Source organism: Mastigoproctus giganteus, chromosome 2, assembly GCF_048544385.1.
Source record: "Mastigoproctus giganteus isolate SK-2022 chromosome 2, ASM4854438v1, whole genome shotgun sequence".
Taxonomy (NCBI): Eukaryota; Metazoa; Arthropoda; class Arachnida; order Uropygi; family Thelyphonidae; genus Mastigoproctus; species Mastigoproctus giganteus.
The window spans coordinates 247,213,736-247,232,711 of record NC_143576.1 but is presented as its reverse complement, the minus strand read 5'-3'; the positions used below and the strand labels follow the sequence as shown (position 1 = coordinate 247,232,711).

Sequence of the window (18,976 nt, the reverse complement as noted above, 5' to 3'; positions counted from 1 at the left end):
TGATATATGATTCCAACGTTCAAGGGATTTCTATTCCCCAAATTATATATCATCCAATGGCTCATACACCTCTCACCCTTAGTCCAATGACAGTTATAAAACAACGAGGTATGATCAGCTCAATAGCAAAGATGCATGTCTCAATGAAGGTATCTCTCGCAAACCTGCATCTAACAACACTGGGGGTGCCACTCAAAGACCTCTCAGGCAACCCTCTGAATGGTACCGACCCAAAATAATACCAAACCTAAAAGGTTATAAGAGACAATCCATACTGGAAAGAGTGCATTAAGACCCACATTTGCACCAGTAGTCACCTGCCAAAAAAGATGCTCAGAATATTCAGAAGATCTCACTAGCAAGGCTTATAGGCAGCATCTACTCCCTGCGCAAGGCATCTCTCACTGATCAACAGGTTCACTCAAAAGAAACTCGGATGTTATATTCAATGGAACATGGAAGACAACAGGGCAATAGAGATGCCACAGAACTTTCTTCCAAGGGGATTCATTCTAATTCATACACATCACAGCGATTCAGACTCGTAGCCATATCTTTGTATCTCGACTAGAACCGACTACTAAACCAGGCAGAATTAAGGCCATGCTTGCGGAAGTACACAGAGCAAATATTGATGTGAGACAGAGAAGAACCGGGTATCCAACCTAAGCCTCTTTCATCTTTACATGCCAACCAGAGAAGATGAGCTTTGTGCTTCCAGTTGGCTTTGGCCAACCCTCGTCAAACCCTTCCTAGATCAGAAGCCAAGAACCGCAATAAACAACCTACATAAACATCAAACGCAATAGCAATTAAAGCTACCAAGCTCCCAAGCCAACAAAACTCATGAGAAATCTGATAACTCCACTGAGAAAAAACTTACTACAGGAAAAATAACTGCTCACATATCATTCAATCCAACTCTCACCTGATGATAATGGCAATCCCCAGAGCTCCAGACCTGTGATGGATATCCCTGTACACATCACAATGCACAGTAGACCAGTCCGAACCTTAAAAAGATACTTACCACATGTACGAACGCCAGTTACTATGGCCACCACCATTCGAATTGTCTATCAAAATGCAAGAAGTATTTGTAAAGCTAGACACTGTTGAACAGCTTCTCCTCTCGAAACCCTTAATATTCTCTGCATTTCCGAAATGTGGCTTGGGAATGGGCGGGACTCCCTTGCCTGTGTTCCTCAGACTTGGTATCAGATGCACTGTTCCTCTAGATAGGATCATATAGGAGGGTAAGTCGCAATACTCTATAATACCACTATCTTCTCATTGGCACAGTCTGTGGTAACCCAATCCCTTGCATTTGAAGCTGCTATGGTGTCCCTCAAGCTCAACACCAACCTGATAGACATAAATAACAACAGTATATATTCCACCAGGACCAAACAATGACATCATTGAAGATGTAATCCAGAGGTTGGTAAATCACCTCCACACCTCTGCTAAGCACGTTATCCGTGGAGATTTAAATCTTCCACCTACTCTCGCACATCTTAGTAGGAAACTGATTAGCAGTATGTATTCACTGGGTATCAGTCTACTTAAATGCCACTCCACGAGATGATCTGATCTCCTGGATCTGATATTCTCTTCAGCACCATGTGCCCTCGAAGACAGTCCTCACAATCTCTTTCAATATTACGAACCCATTGCCGTACTTCTGTACTTAGCCGAGCCTAACTTCGATATCCAAGGCCCCAAAAAGATTAAAAAAAAAATCATAGCACTGAAATTCATTGATCCACCACGATGTCTCGAAGCCCCCTCCTCGGTACCTTGAAAGGCCCTCAATAACTGCGATCTCGAGCTAGCTGTTGACCTCATGACCAGATGGATTCGAACCATTGCAAGCTATGGTGCTACAAAAATTATTTGCATCACTCCCCGTTCGAGAGCTGTACAAGATCGAATTGCCTTCTCCAGAGCCTGGACAGTGTTTAACCGCTAGAAATCATCTGCAATTAAAAAGCATTTAAATGCAACCCTACGAAAAGGCAAACCGTTTTATGACTCTCAGCACACAGGAATTAATAAAATACTGGACCTTGAACTATGGAAGGACCTTATTCTACGGTTCTCAAATACTGTGGCCCCGATGTATCCAGGCAACTTTCCGGTCAACAACGTCCTTACTGATATGCTTGCCAATGTTCGCATCACCAGGAAGCAGCCTTTAACTGCTATAAATGGATTGCCGTCCACTGCTACTGTAGGTCCCGACCTTTTGCCACGATTCATGATAAATGCCTCAGCACGTTTATCATCGATCCTCTACTATCAATTTTTAACCGTGTCTTAACACAGCTCTACTTTCCCCCACTCTGGAACAGATATGTTGTGAGGCCACATCCTAAATGCCAATCTGCAACCCTCATTAAACAGTTCAAGCCAGTCTCTCATTCTTCCAGCCTCTTTAAACTCATGGAGAAGACATTACGTTTAACCATCACCAACCAAATCATGCCTCACAAACCCCCACAGATTCACAATGCCATACCCGGAAGATCCACAGTCACCAATTTAACATCTACAACTAGCACCATTCTCAGAGCACTAGAAGCTAAAACAGAGCTTGCCGTCACGTACCTGGAAGCTGCCTTCGACTCAATCAGTATCCCCTCGCTTGTTCATCTCCTAGAAAATTACTTCTACATAAAAGGTGGCATGTTGTGGTTTATCAAAACCCTGTTTTATGACAGAACCATTCTTCTTAAAGCGGATCAAGACACAATCTCGAGAAAGATTACTGTGGGAGTTACCCAAGGCGGAGTCTTCTCCGAGCATTATTCACTGCAGTCATTATTCCGTTTGTGCAACAGAGAGAAGACATACTCTGCTATGCCGATGATATTAAATTATATACTCAGATTAACCCCAGCCTACAGATCTAAAACATTAATAAAAATATCAATGAAAAGTTGCACCACTTAGGATCCTATCTCTATCACTTTGGCCTTTTCTTTGTCTTTTCTTTGAAGCACCAACCCACTGAAGTCCAAACTTCTCTAGACGGCATTTCCTTTCCAGTGGTCAAGATGCATACGGACTTGGGAGTTGTCTTTGATTATAAACTCAGCTTCAACCCCCACATCGACAAGCTCATAACAAAATTCTGCCAAATGCGCTGGACTACCAAAAAACAACTGCTCCACGTCAGGGATCTGGATGTAACTCGTTTGTACGTATACACTTCTGTATACTCCGTCATATTATATGCCTCAGAAATTTGTGCGTCCGCAGCCCCCCCCCCCACTAACATCAAGCGCGTGCACTCGACCGAATACTGGTTCGTTCATTGGATCACATAAACTTCGTCATCCACCCCAGCAAAGAAGAATTGCGATGGCGAACTCGCTAAACTTTGCCCGACTACCAAATCTTGTGAGGGAAAAATGCTTTGTCTTCATTGCCAAAATGACTACCGGCATAATCTCGGAGCCAAACATTCTGGGAACTGTGCGGTTGGAGAATTCCTCAACCCGGACTGAGGTCAGCTCCCACACTTATAGCCAGCCCTAATAGACTAGCCCTAAGCGACCGTTTTCTCCCCATGCAGATGCTTATCACAGTCCAAGCAATCGACGGCGATTTCTACATATTTTCCAAGGATCGCAAATACCGGAGACAGATCCTTGATGACCTAAACTTTTTAAATTAATTTAAAAAGTGTCTGTATAATATTGTATATAATGTCAAAAATACTGTATAATATCTTTATGAATAATTTAACTGAAACTTATTATATTGTTGGCCCTGAGGGATGAACCCGAATTTTGCTGTGGGCCCCGTCCTCAAGGCCTTTGTCCACCAGCCAATGTGAAGCTCCTGGCATTCCCTGTGAAGGGTACATTAATGTTAATATACCCATTAACATTAATATTAATGAATGTTAATGTATATAAAATTGTATATATATCTTTTTGTAAATATTGTATATATTTGTATATATGTAATAATTGTGTGTGTACAAATAAACGGGGAAAAAAAAAAAATGTGAAAGGTACATTGTATCGTCCCCAAGTGTAAAACTTTGCATTTATCAGCATTAAAACATAGCTGCTACTTCTTTGACCATCTTTGAAGTCTGTTCAAGTCATCCTGAAGGAGCGTTGCACGGCACACATCACGTCATCTGCAAATTTTGACATCACATCTTCTATCCCTTCGTCGATGTCAATTATGAAAATGAGAAACAACAGTGGTCCAAGAACTGTTGGACAGGTACTATCCTTGAAGGACAGGTACCAATCTCAAGAGTATCCATTAATCACAGCCCGCACTCCATCTTAGAATCATTATCAGTAATCCAACCCTATTCAAGTTTATACAGTAACCTCTCATGGATGACCGAGTCAAATGCTTTGCTAAAATCCAATTAAGCTACTGTATTTCGAAATCGTTCCCTAAATCCAGCTCATGGGTAACTTGTGTCAAAACAGCCTACTAAGTTAGTTAAGCATGATTTGCCTTAACAAAGCCATGCTGCGTGTTCTTCCGAATACCATATCTATCTAAATGTCCCTGGATTTCACTCTTAAATATTGCTTCTAAGACCATCGAAGTCAGTCTAAACGGTATGTGCCGAACAAGCAGCGAACAGCGCTGCTTGTTCGGCACATCCTGAGGTGTATTAGGCCGATTCCTCTCTATGCTTCAGAAATTTGGTCATCTGCCCCTGCCTCATACCTTCAGAAGTATCTCAGTTTAGAGTACTGCTTGCTTAGATGGATGAACAGGGTGGTAGGCCACCCCCCCTAACTATCTCCAGATCTATCCTACAAGCAAATCTGGGCACCACTCCCTGGAGACATATCATCATGACAAAAAATGTCCTCACGCTTGCACACTTATAACGAGGGGAATTGATGCTCCATCGGTATCCACATTAATCTCTGGCCCTAGGAGAGCAAGAGGGGAGCACCCCGGCTCCTGTCTCCCTCTACGTCTTACGCTGTCAAGCATTGATTCCCTGAGGAACATGTTTCCAGCCAATTGTCATCGGATCTTCAATAAATTTAGGATTCACCCTTATAGGTTCTGTGAAGACAAGCCCTACAGGAAGGAAATCCTCAAGAACTGCTACCAGATTATGAAATTATAATACTCACCTGCTCCTGGACAGACTGTTTTTTTTTTTTTTTTTTTTTTTTTAACTTGCCTATTTGTATATGACAAAGACTTTTTGTCTTCATGCAATCATATATTTTGTATATTACTTCTGGCACAGAGCCGTGCCGGGGTGACCCAAGGTTTTTTGGGAAATAAACTGATTTTAATAATAATAATAATAAAAATGTAGTTACCAAAGTCTTAGAACCGCTTTTATGTATTGGCGATACATTGTCAATTCTCCAATCCAAACGAATCTCCCCTTAGCCCAAAGGTACCCTCATAATTCACCTCAATGGTTCATTTGACTCCCTCGCACTCTTCCTCAAAACTACAGGGTATATGCCATCAACTTTGGGAGCCTTACTTACCTTTATGCTTAAACGTTTTTCTAACAAACAATCATATGTAACTACATCACTAATTTCATATGGCTCAGTCTCTTCTCAGCATGGTCTTTCGTCAGTAAAGACCGATGCAAAGTATCTATTCAACTCATACACACCACCATTTGAGTTATCTAAGACCGATGCAAAGTATCTATTCAACTCATACACACCACCATTTGAGTTATCTAAGACTTTCCCACACCTAATGCACAAGGGTCCGATCTGATTAGCTTTCTGCTTTGTTGTATTCACATACATGAAAAATTCTATGTCCCCCCCACCCCCATTCTTTGCTCTTTTAGCCAATGCTTTCTCATACGCAGCCTTGGTCTCTCTCACCTTATTTGTCGAACTATTACAGATAAACTTGTACTTGTAGGTTTCAGTACTTTTCATCACTCTGTAACTGTCCCATGATATATTTTTTCTGCTCTTTTTAACCGGTTAGCTTCGCAGTCACCCATTTCGGCATCCTCCTCCCGCAATATATAAGGTATAAGGTATAAGGTATAAGGTATGTTAGTGTCTAACGGCTCCTGGGATTTCTCCCATCTCCGCGGGTGTACATTGTATCGGGGCCAGAGATTTGAAGTGTGTGGGGGTCATGTGCTGTGTATTGTGTTGTGCCCTTTGTTCCTCCGGTCTATTAGCCGCCGAGCCCCTAGTGGGACCCGACGTTACCACACCATGCCACGGGGAGGCTGACCGGGTGTACCACTGTAGCTAGAGTACTCTGGCGGGTCCTGCCACCTACTTTCCTGGGATTTCAGTGGCTAGGACCAGATTTAAGAATGAGATGATCGCTGTTTCTTGAGCAACGGTTGTAATTTTAACAGAGCGTAGGGTTGTTCGCTGATAACTTGTTCTAGGGCCAAATAGGTCGGGCAGTAATTTTGATGTTTTTAGATTTAGACCTGTGGGGGCATGAGTGTGTGTGTATATAAAAATATATATACACACACACCCACACACAAATATATATATATATATATATAAACTAAAAAAAAAAAAAAAAAAAAACGTTGTGCAAGAGAAAAGTAAGGGAGGAAGGCAAAAAGACTGGAGGGTAGGAAACAGAAGAAAGGGGCCAATAGAGAAGATGGCCCCTGATGACAGTGTGGCATGCCCAACGCCTCACCAGAGAGAAGAGTGGGGTGGCGGGTGGACGAAAACCACCTCCCCACAAAAAAAAAAATAAAAATAAAAATAAAAAATAATAATAATAAATAAATAAAAAAAAAATCATTCTGTAAGAGAAAAATAGGGGGGGGGGAGTAAAGAACGGATGGCAGGAAACAGAAGAAGCCGGAAAAAAAAAAAAAAAAAAATGAGAGAGAGATATACCCCGCAAGTTCAGGGTAGGTACAGCTAGCACGGCCAGTCAGTTGCAGCCGACAACTTGCTGGAAATCCAGCAGTGTGAGTGCTGCTATGGTGGATGGGTCATGTTCAGTAAGGTCTAGTTCAGGTGCCGTCATTGGGACTCCATTTGGTGAGTCTTTGTCGCATCCAGACTGAAGGCTGGTCCAGTAGTCCATCAGAACGAACAGTGGGGGTGGTCAAAACCGGGAGTCCAACATTAATGGTCAAGTCCAGGGATCGATGCTAGGCCTCTTCTTGATGAGATGTGTCACGTCTGGTCGAGAAAAGTTTGTCCAGGAATCAATGATGAGGAATTTGTCAAAGTATGTGTGGACCCTGTCTTTGATTGCACTGCTGGTCAAGTCTTGTGCAAGTTGGTCCAAGGCATTAGCATTCATGGCTCAATGATGAATAGCAACAATTGGCAGTCATGGTTGTTATGACCTATTGATTCGGATACTAAGGTGGTGGTAGTGCTTTCTGCCTGGTAAATAAGTCCATTGCAAATTGAGTCAGAGCTCGGTAAGTTTCTTCATTCTGTAGGGTGAGGTGTTCTTGATTTTGGTAGTTGAAGCGTAGTTTTGTTATTAGGATCCTCCTGAAGTCCTCGTAGATTTCACAGCTGTGGGCAAGGTGCTCCCACGTCTGATCCTCTCCACAGTGGCAGCGGGGTGAGTCTGAAATTCTGAAGTCATGTAGTTTTTTCTGGAAGGAGCCATGTCCAGTGAGGAGGTAGGTAGCATAGAGTCCTGGTGAAAACCAGACAGGTGTGAGGGGGTAGAAGGCCCTGACATCAGGGAGGAATCTTTTGGTGACAGCGCCTTTAGTTGATGTCTGCCATCTTTCTTGCCAGGTGTCTGTTAGATGTTCATTAAGTCTCATCTTTTCAGCGTTTCTATTATTTGCTGGGTCAGTGGTGAAACCTGCACAAGTAACTGCTCTTCCTTTGGCTATTTGGTAGAGCAACCCATGACGAACAATCTCCAGGTCCAGAGGAAGAGATCCAGTGAGGACCTGTAGCGCATGGGTGCTGACAGTGCGACAAGCACGCGAGGACAGAAGGAGAAGAGAGCGCTGGATAGTTCCTAGGCGCGATCTGTTTACTACGGTATTGGCCTTCTTGTACCAGACTCCAGAAGCATAGGTGATAACCGGGATGAAAACTGCCTTATAGAAGAGTGACAGCGTTCTCTTCTTTAAGCCCGCAATATATAATTGAAGGTATGCGTTCATGGCTTCTGTGATTTTTGCTTTTAAAGTATTCCATAATTCAAATGGAGTCGCCATCCCTCGGCAACCGCCAAATTCACAGATGCGATATAGCACTTTAAATTGGTCCCTCTTTTGAGGCTTTTACCTTTAACTACTGCAACATCTTTCTTCATCTTCCAACAGACGATTGCATGATCACTTCCTGACAATGGTTCTTGTACTTTAAGCCCTGTGGTGTCATTTGATTCGTTAATAATGATGAAGTCAATTTTTTTTTAATATCCATATTGTATATTTATATTCTTAATTAGTACATTTAGTCTGGATGCTTTTTGGAGTGAAGTATACGTCTTTAGATGTGTGTGTATTCATGAACCACTTCGCATGTTGTGCAGTCTAGAAAACCCGGATAAACTCACTGGGGGGGGGACTCCGATCCCTTCTCCTGAAACTGGTTAGCTGTTTGAGACCTTCAGAAATTTCTCCAGTCGTTGACGGAATTGGAACCCAGAGAGGCCCACTTGTCCAGTCGTCAAACGTGAGAGTGCAGTAATGCACGTGCGTTTGATTGGACCGTAGTTCAAGTCCGTACGACTGCTAACACTTAATGATTTTATTTATTGTCAAAATAATTAATTGTAATCTCTTATATCCTAGTTTGAAGTCCTGAAATACCACAAAATACAATAATATTCTTATATTATGTCTTCAAAAGTCCTTTGACCAAATATGGCTATCTCGGAGTATAAACAAAATTTATTTATTTACTATATTTTACTTCTTTGGATTAATCCGGTTTTAAAATTCTCGAACATTTTTGTATAATTAAATAACATCATGGCTGTACTGAATTTTTTTTAAAGAACTTTTACAAATGCTTACTTTCAAAATACACTGGGAACAACTAAAATAATTGACAAGACCATAACGCATTTTTTATAAAATCTTTAATAAATTCGTTTATAGCTGTCACTGATTTGACAAAGATGACGTCACTTTTATAGTAAGGCCAGTATATTGATGGATTCAATTTTTTATATGGCTCAACTACCACGTTAGTTTATCACGGTAAAATTGCACACGTCCTACAACACAAAATATATTATTGTATCCAGATAGTTGCTTTCATCATGGCTGCTAAATGGAATCACAGGTACATGTAGCTAGCATGCATCACAAGTTTTGCAGATTTGGCGCAATAAGTATATTATAGATTCCATCGCGTCCTTCATGTAAGGCTGAGAGAGCCACCGTAATGTGGAAACAAAAAAAAAACAGCAGAGTTAGTCATAATGAACACTCCAAAGTTAATTGCACAGAGAGAAAACCCTTTGTGACTAGCCCTGACGGAATATTGTATACTCTTGTTAAAATAAACGATTTATTTTTGAAACTTAAATATAAAAATAGTATACTGTATGCAGAGATGCAGGTTATCATCTTATCGTTGCATATTTCGAAATGACTACTTAACGCATGCGTATTCATCCTCTTGGTCCCAACAAAACGGGCCTGTCCGGGAAATATTTGAAACTCGTAAAAGTAGAAATAAAAAATGGGGTACGCATACGAATTACTTTACAACCGCACACTTATGGTCCCTAATTTCTAGAAGATTGGTACTCACTAAGTGCCACCTATGTGCTCAAAAATCTGGCCGACATCTTCACCTTAACGTAATTCTAAACTATAACAAAGCACACTGAAATGCTGATTTTTTTTGGGGGGGATTTAAACAACTGCGTTTTATTATTCTTTATATATTTTTACTACTGTTGAAAGAAAATATTGGTTTTCTTAAAGTCGGTGCCTACACGAAACTTATTTGCATTAAATATTCTAGTGTCTAATCTGCTGGGGGTTTCTCCGATATATATCTTATTATAGCGTGCATCAGGAAACACGTAAAACATATTACAAAAGGCAAGAACAAATCTGAATCTGCAGAACACTAATATTTTGCAAAAAAGGCATTTAATTTAAAAAATTATTTTAGTATCATTGGAATTGAAAGATACTCTAACAAAAGGAAATAGGCCGTGTTTAACAATCTCACAATCAGTAGAAATAGTGGCAGAATGTCGAAGATATTTTTGGTCGGACTATTCAGACACCACTTGCAGTGGCTTTTGATTTTAACATCGGGACCTTCTGAGAAGTATCAAACCTACGAAGACAATGGCTCGCATAAAAGCATTAAGGAAAGTAGAATATGTTTTTTTTTTCGAAGACTATGGTACAAATTATCCTAAATTACATAATCAAAAATTGTTCTTCAGGAATGAACTGAAACTTTAGGATTCGAACCTATGATAAATAAAATGGTAGCTTTTACGATTCTGATGGAATTATAGCTAGCATTTTCCAGGTTTTCAAGGTGAGAGATCTTAAAGGAACAGAAACACGCGAAAGATGTATGTATTGAGCACAGGACATTAATGCAGCTGGTTATACCAAAACATGAAATAGCATTTCCATTCTACTAAAATTCTGTTTGGCTAGTTGAAAGTGTATACAGAACTACAGCTTAAAATTTTGATGAATTATCTTTTCAGGGATCCAAAGTAAGAATATCTTTAATGGTTTAATTAATCAATAGAACGAATAAGCGAAGTTGAAACTGGGCATCGGATCGAGTTCCGAAATATGATATATTTGGACAAGGACTACTCAACAATTTTGGCCCCATCTCTTTTCTTTTTGAAGTGGTAACAGGCTATAAAAGCCACTGGCTCCGGTTCATGTTGATGGCTGGGAATTTTTTTTTTCCTTTTGGTGCAACAAATAGCAGACTGATATTTATTTTCGTATTATGAATCCGGATCAGCTTGCAATTTGTTTGCAGTTCCACTCCTCCGCGGGATATAACGCTCTTTGCTTACGCTTGTTTAATAGGCGACAAAACCACTAAAAATAAACCTCATTACGACTTGTACGCCTTGATTCAACATGGCACCAATTTAACACGCGAGGATGCATAATCTCGGACTTAATTACACCAGCCTTGACTCACATAAATCAGAAAACCTATTCACAATTGAATTCATTTACACGTTATATTCACAACCGCACGCACATGGTTCTGCTTCTTCTTTTTTTTAAATTAAATATAATCCGTTATTTTTACATTAATATATTTACACTCGTCACTACACCCTCTGTTGGTTCCTTCACTTGTCTCCGTCAACCCCTTCGTAGATAGGGTTGCTTTTCAGCATGACGGAGGTAGTTGTATAAGGCTTGCTAGGAACGTAGTTACTGTCCCGGTTGTCCGCATCTTCGTCTGTGGGTAGGGGTGGAAGCTCGCGCAGTTTTACGGGCTCCAAGTCCAGCTGGTTGTAATCGGACGACTGCAATTGCTCTGTGCTTGACTGGAGGTCGTCAGCATTACGTTGCGCACTTTCTCGTAATAACCTGGACAATCTCTTTTTGTCGTAGTCGATCTTTGCATACACAGGGGGTGGAGGAGGAAGTGCGGGTGGTCTGTTCTTTTGTTTCATCTCAGATTTCCTCGAGAACTTCGGTCTGCCCAGCCGGGAAAATTGCTTTTTTAGCAACCTGTTCTTGCTTTTAGGATTCACTCTTCCGTACACGCTTTCGTAAGCAGTGTCCGGGGGTTTGTGTTTCTTGAATCCGTTGATTTTCCCGTAAGTGGAATTCACCCTTGCGTAGATGGAGTCCGAAACAACAACCGGTGCTGCCTGCGGTGGGGGTGGCGGTAGGTAACTTACGATGGCCTCTTCGGTCTCCTTTGGGTCGTACAAATTATTCCTCGTTGCTTTTGGAAATACCGTCTCGTAACAGATGTCGTTCTGATACACTGCTTCTGTGGTGGTTCCATTCTGGTTGTTGCTGACGAATGTAGACGAAGATATTTCCGTACTATGCGATGGGGGAGTGGCCTTCTTGAGACGTCTCCTACAAGAAATTAGAATTAGTGTTAGTAAAATGATGTTAGAAAGCAGTTTAAGCGGTTAGTCTTAATGAGATTTTATTTAATAACCCGTAGCAATCACCAGGACGGCCACTTCAGGGTACTCGATCATGACCGTGGGAAAGTGGGCCAGGTCCAGTAGATTCACATAAATTAGACCCAGACCTACCCACCGGAGGTAGTACTAAACCGGTGGGTGTAGGGAAATCCCTGGTGGCCCAAGCCACGGAGAGGGTTAAAATAAAAAATAAATAATAAATAAAATAATGATAAAAAATATATAATAATAATAAAAAAAAAAACATAGTAAGATAACTTACTGTTAGGAGCAGAAAGTCGTTTCCTGCTCAAAACTTTAGCTCTAGTTTTAGATATACATATACAGCAGTGTACAAATTAATAGAAACAAGCCACTTATTCAGCCTTCGTGGTAGCACAGTTGGTAGGATCGTCGTCCTCCCAGCCGCGTGAGAGGGCGGCAATCGAATCCCGTCGATGACAGGGAAATTTTTTATGGGCCTTTTTCACAACGTGGCTGATTTAGTCGGTCTCAGGCGAGGATAGCTTTTTTGGCATTTATGGATCATGAGACCTAACTTGAATCAAGAATTGAATCATTTGTTGTGCAGTCCATTTTTCTCAAATTTTCCTTTAAAAGTTGCCCAAAATTTTTCTATGTAATTAATGTCCGGTGAGTTACCTGTCAAATCAAGACATGTAACATTATTTTCCTGCATGAAAGCTTTAACGGCTCTCGAAGAATGGCAAGGTGCGTGATGCTGCTGGAACACACCTAGGTCGCTCAATGACGGAATAACGCGTGTTTCCAAAATTTGCAAATATTTCATCATTCCATCAATACAAACTATGTCACAGGGTCCTTTGCTGAAAACGAACCCCAAAACAATTTTTACAGTACATTTAACCATCTGTTGAATGTGCTTCACAGAAACCGGTTCTCCATCTTGTTTTCGAACGTAATGAGAGCGCTTGCCTTGAACAATAAAGCGAGTCTCGTTGGAAAACAGCACTTCCTTCCACTGTTCAGTTGCCCATTCAGCATATTTCTTTGCCCAATCCAATCGTTTTTCTTCATATTCTCTGTTAGAAGCTGTTTTTGTTGGAATGCGCCTTGACTTTGATCACCTCCCAAAGGGTTTGTGACACACTGTGGAGTCATGGACATGAATTCCAGCATCGGCAAGTTCTTTTTGAAGATAAAAACGTTTTATGTGGGTCAATCTTAGATTTTTTTTTTTTAAAGGATTGCGTCATCTCTAACTAGTTTTTCGCTTCGGAAACCGACCCTGTCTCTTTCTCGCGTTACAGAACTTATTTACAGCACTCACTCCACATGTGTTTGCTATTTTTCTTTGAGTCACTGGCGTTTGTTGAGACAATTTTTGTTCTTTTCGTTGGTGTGATATTCATAGCTGAAACATGAAAAAATACACTTCAAAAAACCAAACTGCAAAATTTCTATTAAAATGAGCTAATTATAAGGAAAATTAATTAAAGCAATACTACTCTGTTTAAAATAATATATTTTTTTCTGAAGTGACAATATAATTTCCTTCCACAGCTTTCAGCACATAAAACCAACATTTTCTGCATTGCAAGTGGTTGTTTCCATTAATTTGCACTTTACTCTATACAGGGTGTCTCAAAAATACACGGCATAACTTCAGGAATGAGATCCTCGTATGTACACAATAAAAATATTTTATATCAACATAGTTCCGGAAATGCTTGGTTTCAGAGTTTTGAAGGTCTGTCTATGACACTTAACTGTTCACATCACCTTATAGTAACTGTTCAAAATGTCCACCTTCTGCCTGAATACAGGCCACACATCGGCGTCTCATGGACTCGCGAAGACGATGCCAAATTCCTGGTAAGTTTCGTATTGTACCACAACCTTCCACAATTCGATTGCGGAGAGCTTCCACATCAGTTGGCGTTCTCGCAACACTCTCCAAATAGTCGAATGTTGAACAGCCAGTTGCATTGCTATTCTGCGTGTGCTGATTCCAGGAGTGGCATGCACAACATCCAAAATCTCCTCCTCTACTTCAGGAGTCGTAGATCTTGGTCGTCCTCTGTCGGTAGCACGAGGTGTTAAGGTCCCATGTTCACAAAGGCGGCGATGGATACCTTCAATCGTTTTCCTGACTCGACATCTTCGTTCTGGGACCCTTTCGCGGTACAAACGACGAGCCGCCAGAGCATTGCCGTTCGCCAAACCATACATAAAGTGCATATACGCTTGCTCCTTATTTGAGTACATGGTCGGAATGGAAAACCACCAGATTCTGTCAGTACCTTGCGATGAAGGAAATCCCCTGCGGGAGATAAGACATTCCGGTTAATAACTCGGGAACCAAGCATTTCCGGAACTATATTGATATAAAATATTTTTATTGTCTACATATGAGGAACTCATTCCTGAAGTTATGCCGCGTATTTTTGAGACACCCTGTATATTACAATTAGGTACATTATCAACCATAAAGTAAAGTATATTCCATGCACACAGTATTCGAGATCGTATGCTATCTTATTTAGTACATCCCCCCCACGAAGCTTTCACACCGAGAAATCAAGTTTCCTGGATCTTCCTTGGGTTCCCTTACCTTCAGTAATTACATTAATGCCCTTTCCTTTACATTGGATAAGTTCCATTCTTCACTTCTGAAATAAGCAGATAATATCAAATGCTTTGCACTTACGTTATCCTACCAAAAGCCTTCGTCCCCCCCCCCCCAATGTCGTGTACGGAATGCAAACGAGATGTATGCAGAAGAGGAATAGGTTTAAAAGTATGTAGCCATGTAGGCAATAGCAGAGATAGCACAAACAAGCAGCAGAATGAGTCGCGCAAGGAAAAATGAAATATGGTTTCAGGAACACGAAGATGATAACTGGACCAAGATCCAGAGTTGAGTCGAAGTAGGTTTTTAGGACCATCAGCGACTAAGGCCATATTGGTCTGCATAAACTGTCTATAAATTGATTATATGTTCTGTGGTCGATTTTCTGTTTGTTGGACGAAAAACCAGAGTTCTGGGATTAAAAACCATGCTACCCTCGCCTGAGATCAACTCAGCCACGTTATGAAAAAGACCCATAAAAATTCCTCACGTCATTGACCATCTCTAACTCAGGTCTTTTCCAACCGGTGTGAGGAGGACGGCGATTCTACCAACTGTGCTGCCCACGAACGCTTCCAGGATCCAGACGTGAATTCGATGGAACCTTCAAATGAAGTGGTATGCCGGATCTGGCCTCGTCCAATACAACACTCTTCAACAGATGAACTTGATGACTGCATTGAAGGAAGTATAAAAACAAATTCCTGCTGCCTACTACAGGTCAAAGTAATCCAGAACGGTTTGATATAGAAATGGGGGCCGAAGGTGGACCCGGGCCTTATTAACATGTTCATTAAAACTCTTGTTTTTTCAAAGCGTTGGTATCCGAACACTTTTTTGTTGGACAGTGTGTACTTTTTTTTTTTGATCAACATCGTAATCATCGTGGTAAACTTAATTCGCTCTTCAATTTTGCGTGATTGTAAACAATGTTAGTGGCAAACACTGATATAATCTGTTGCCAGTAGAGAGCGTAAAGAACTAAGAAGACGAATTATTTTATCTATCGTACGATAAAAGTTACTATTGCTTTGGTGCTGTCTTCTGAGTAGTTGCTTTGAAAAATATAACAGAGATCCTTTGTGGATCCAGTTTCTTTTGCGCGAAATTAAATCAGTTGGAATTTCTGAGTTTGCTCTTAATATGATGCTGTAGTGTACAGAATATAATCCAATTTATACAAGAATAAATTATGCATTTGTACAATACAGCGTATATCTATGGTCGTAATAAATATTTCGGAGGTTTATAAAACTGTTATTTAAGAGATAAAAATAAACACCGAAATTTTAGAGCGACTTCTTATATGATGCTGATCATTAACTAACTTTTTTTTCTTAAAATTGGCCCAGAAGTTTGTAAAATTCCTCCTGGAACACCCTGTACATCTGAAAAAAAAAAAATATATATATATATTTTTTGAATCGGGGAGAATTGGAACAGTAATACAAAGACTTACCTGTTACGGATGATGATAATTAGAAGTATGACCACAATATTCAAAAAGATGACCACCAGTACCACTGCCACAATGACACCTGTAATCAAAACACGTAATTCAATTAACACTGTTCTATGCAAATATAATTCTGTGAACTGAAAACTCATTAATATTAATAATAAACCTGTTCAACACTTTGTTCTTGTTTGTATATTATCATTATAATACTCGTTAAGTGTGACAACACCTTCTTAACAAGTGATAATTTCATTTAATGATATTCCAGGGACGCTATATTTTTACCTGACCAAATAGCTTCTGGTTTTCTTCTTTATGGGATTATCTTGAAAATAAGCGGGATTAAGAGACTCGTAAATGTGAACTGAAAAGCAACGATTCATTTCAATAAATCTCAAAAATTCCAACAAACAATATTTTAGTTGGACGTCGTGAACACGCATAAACCACCAAAAAAGGAAAGAATCTGAAAAAGGATAAATAAATAGCAGCCTGAGAGACTTAATAAAAAAAAAAAAAAGCGAAAAATTCGTTCATTTACTCCAGCCAATTTTCATATAAACGTGTATTTGCAAACTCTGTAGATAAATTTGAATTGAATCCCAGGATGGATATTTATCGACGATGACGTAAGGCTGTTAAAATTCTCCCATGATTCCATACTGCGACAATATCATTAACATCATAGCCGAAGAGCCCTGGTGGGTAGCACAGTTGGTAGAATCCCCGTCCTCCCCACACCGGGTGGAAAAACCGGAGTTCGAGTCCCGTCGATGATGCGATGAAGTTTTATGGGCCTTTTCACAACGTGGCTGAGTTAGTCAGTCTCAGGCGAGGGTAGCATGGTTTTTTCTCCTGGAGACTCTGTTGCTGATGCTCCTAAAACCCAACTACAAGAACAACGACAAATAGCTGACAAAATTTTCAAAATGAATAAAAATCTCCAACTGTCCTAACAAAATACGGTAGTAAATCAAAAATTAACAGTACTTTTTTTGTGTGTAAAACTAACACCCCGTGTGAAAGTGCGCTTCCAGGGTTATCATACCTAATACGTTGTTAGACAAGTCTACACGCGAGTCGCCAAGTTGCCTGCAATCAGTCTGTTTTATACAGTCGAGGTGTGAAGCGTTTGGAGAAGTATTACAGGAGTAGCAACATGGATTCATCACTACCAGACCAAAATCAATAGGAAAGGCCAGATATACACGTTATCCTCAACAACCACAAAACTCAAAGGGTGCCTTCTTCGGATAGATTCATATCGACGTTCTTTTGGAAGTTGAACGGGCCTGTAAAGGAACATTATCAGAAATGTGGGCAGACTCTCAATACGGAAAGGCATTGTGCCATGTTAGAAGAGAAACTTAAACTTGCTATACGCAGTAAATCGAGATGTTTGCTCTTAACGATTGTGCTGCAGCACGACAGTGATTGACCTCATTCAAACGATACAAAAACTTCATTTTGAACTTTTCACTCACCCATCATACATTCCAGACCTCACTCATTTGGACTATTACCTTTTTGGCTCTCTGGAAAGCATTAAACGGGCATCGATTTTCAAATGACGAAGAAGTCAAAGACATGGTACTTAAGTGAATAACCAAAAATATTTTTCTGAGACAATGTTAAGAAGCTTGTAGACCGATGTCAGAAGCGTTTGGAAAAGGGGACTATGTGGAAATGTAGTCCTAAAATTTTAGATTATTTTCCTTTTCTTCATTTAATAAAAAATAAATTACTTAACTTTCTGATTTACCTACGTCATTGGGTCAGCTTCCTTTTTGTGAAATTGTTCTTTTCAATGTGTGATGTTCGTTATTCCAAGAAAGGAACCGAAGCCCTCGTAGGTAACACAGTTGTTAGAATTGCCGTCCTTCTCACACCGGGTGGAAAAGACCTGGGTTGGAATTAAGTCAATGATGCGAGATGTTTTTATGGGTATTTTTCACAATGTGGCTGAGTTAGTCGGTCTCAGGCGAACGGTAACATGGTTCATTCTCCTGGAAACTCGGATTTTTCATCTAGCAAACTCCTAATCATCACAGAAAACAAGCAATTTACAGACATATTATTTATACGGCGCATTGTGGCCTAAATTGCTTATCCGGTAAAATTTGCCGATGAGCCTAAATCCCTACAACAACATTGTATTTCTTGTAGGTTTTATTGTAACGTCTGGATAAATACTCTAAAAAACTGAAAGCCTGTGACTGATGCTAATTCCCAATGGCAGCAATAACTCCTACGTTCTTCACTATGTCTTCAGAATAGCAGCTAGTGTCATCTGCTTGCTCTTCAGAAGAGTTCGCGGTAATAATAATTAAAGGAAAGATTTTTCCTAAATAATCTTTATTTTGTATATTCTGCTGTATAGCTAAAATATTACTTTATATGAAAATGAATACAAGATATTGATTTCATTGATTTCATTAATTTCATTTATGTATTTATACGAGTATACACTGCTTTGATGTAATCATATAACGATTTTTAACGTACCGGTCATAGGGACTCTATCTTCAGAATTCTCGATAAGATTTTCATTTTCACCTGGAAAAAAAGAAAATCATTATTTATGAGGAACTTTTAGGGTATGATTTTAAAAGAATGCTTCATAATTTTAATACATACGGATACAACTCGGAGAGAATCTAGTGCTTATATGATGCCCAGTTTCCACCATTATTTCAATCGCGATTTAAAAGAAACTCATGTTTATACATTCAAATTTCGGATTCAAAATTTCTCTATATGTCAAACTCAACCAGCTCAAACTGTTTAAGGAAAACAGTATCACGAAACAGATCCAGTTATCCTAAATCGGCCCGTTT

General features: G+C 40.0%; 1 protein-coding gene across 1 annotated transcript in view; it reads right to left on the bottom strand.

Annotated features, from left to right (window-relative positions):
- Positions 1-9,821: 9,821 nt before the first annotated feature.
- Positions 9,822-18,976, bottom strand: part of LOC150090350 (CUB and sushi domain-containing protein 1-like) — an 81,544-nt gene continuing 72,389 nt past the window's right edge. Inside the window, exons 9-11 of the mRNA XM_090389826.1 lie at positions 18,645-18,695; positions 16,140-16,218; positions 9,822-12,013 (exon numbers count right to left, since the gene is read on the bottom strand). Of these exons, the coding sequence (XP_090245952.1) occupies positions 11,266-12,013; positions 16,140-16,218; positions 18,645-18,695 (878 nt within the window). The 3' untranslated portion in view covers positions 9,822-11,265. The remainder of the gene's footprint in view (positions 12,014-16,139; positions 16,219-18,644; positions 18,696-18,976) is intronic.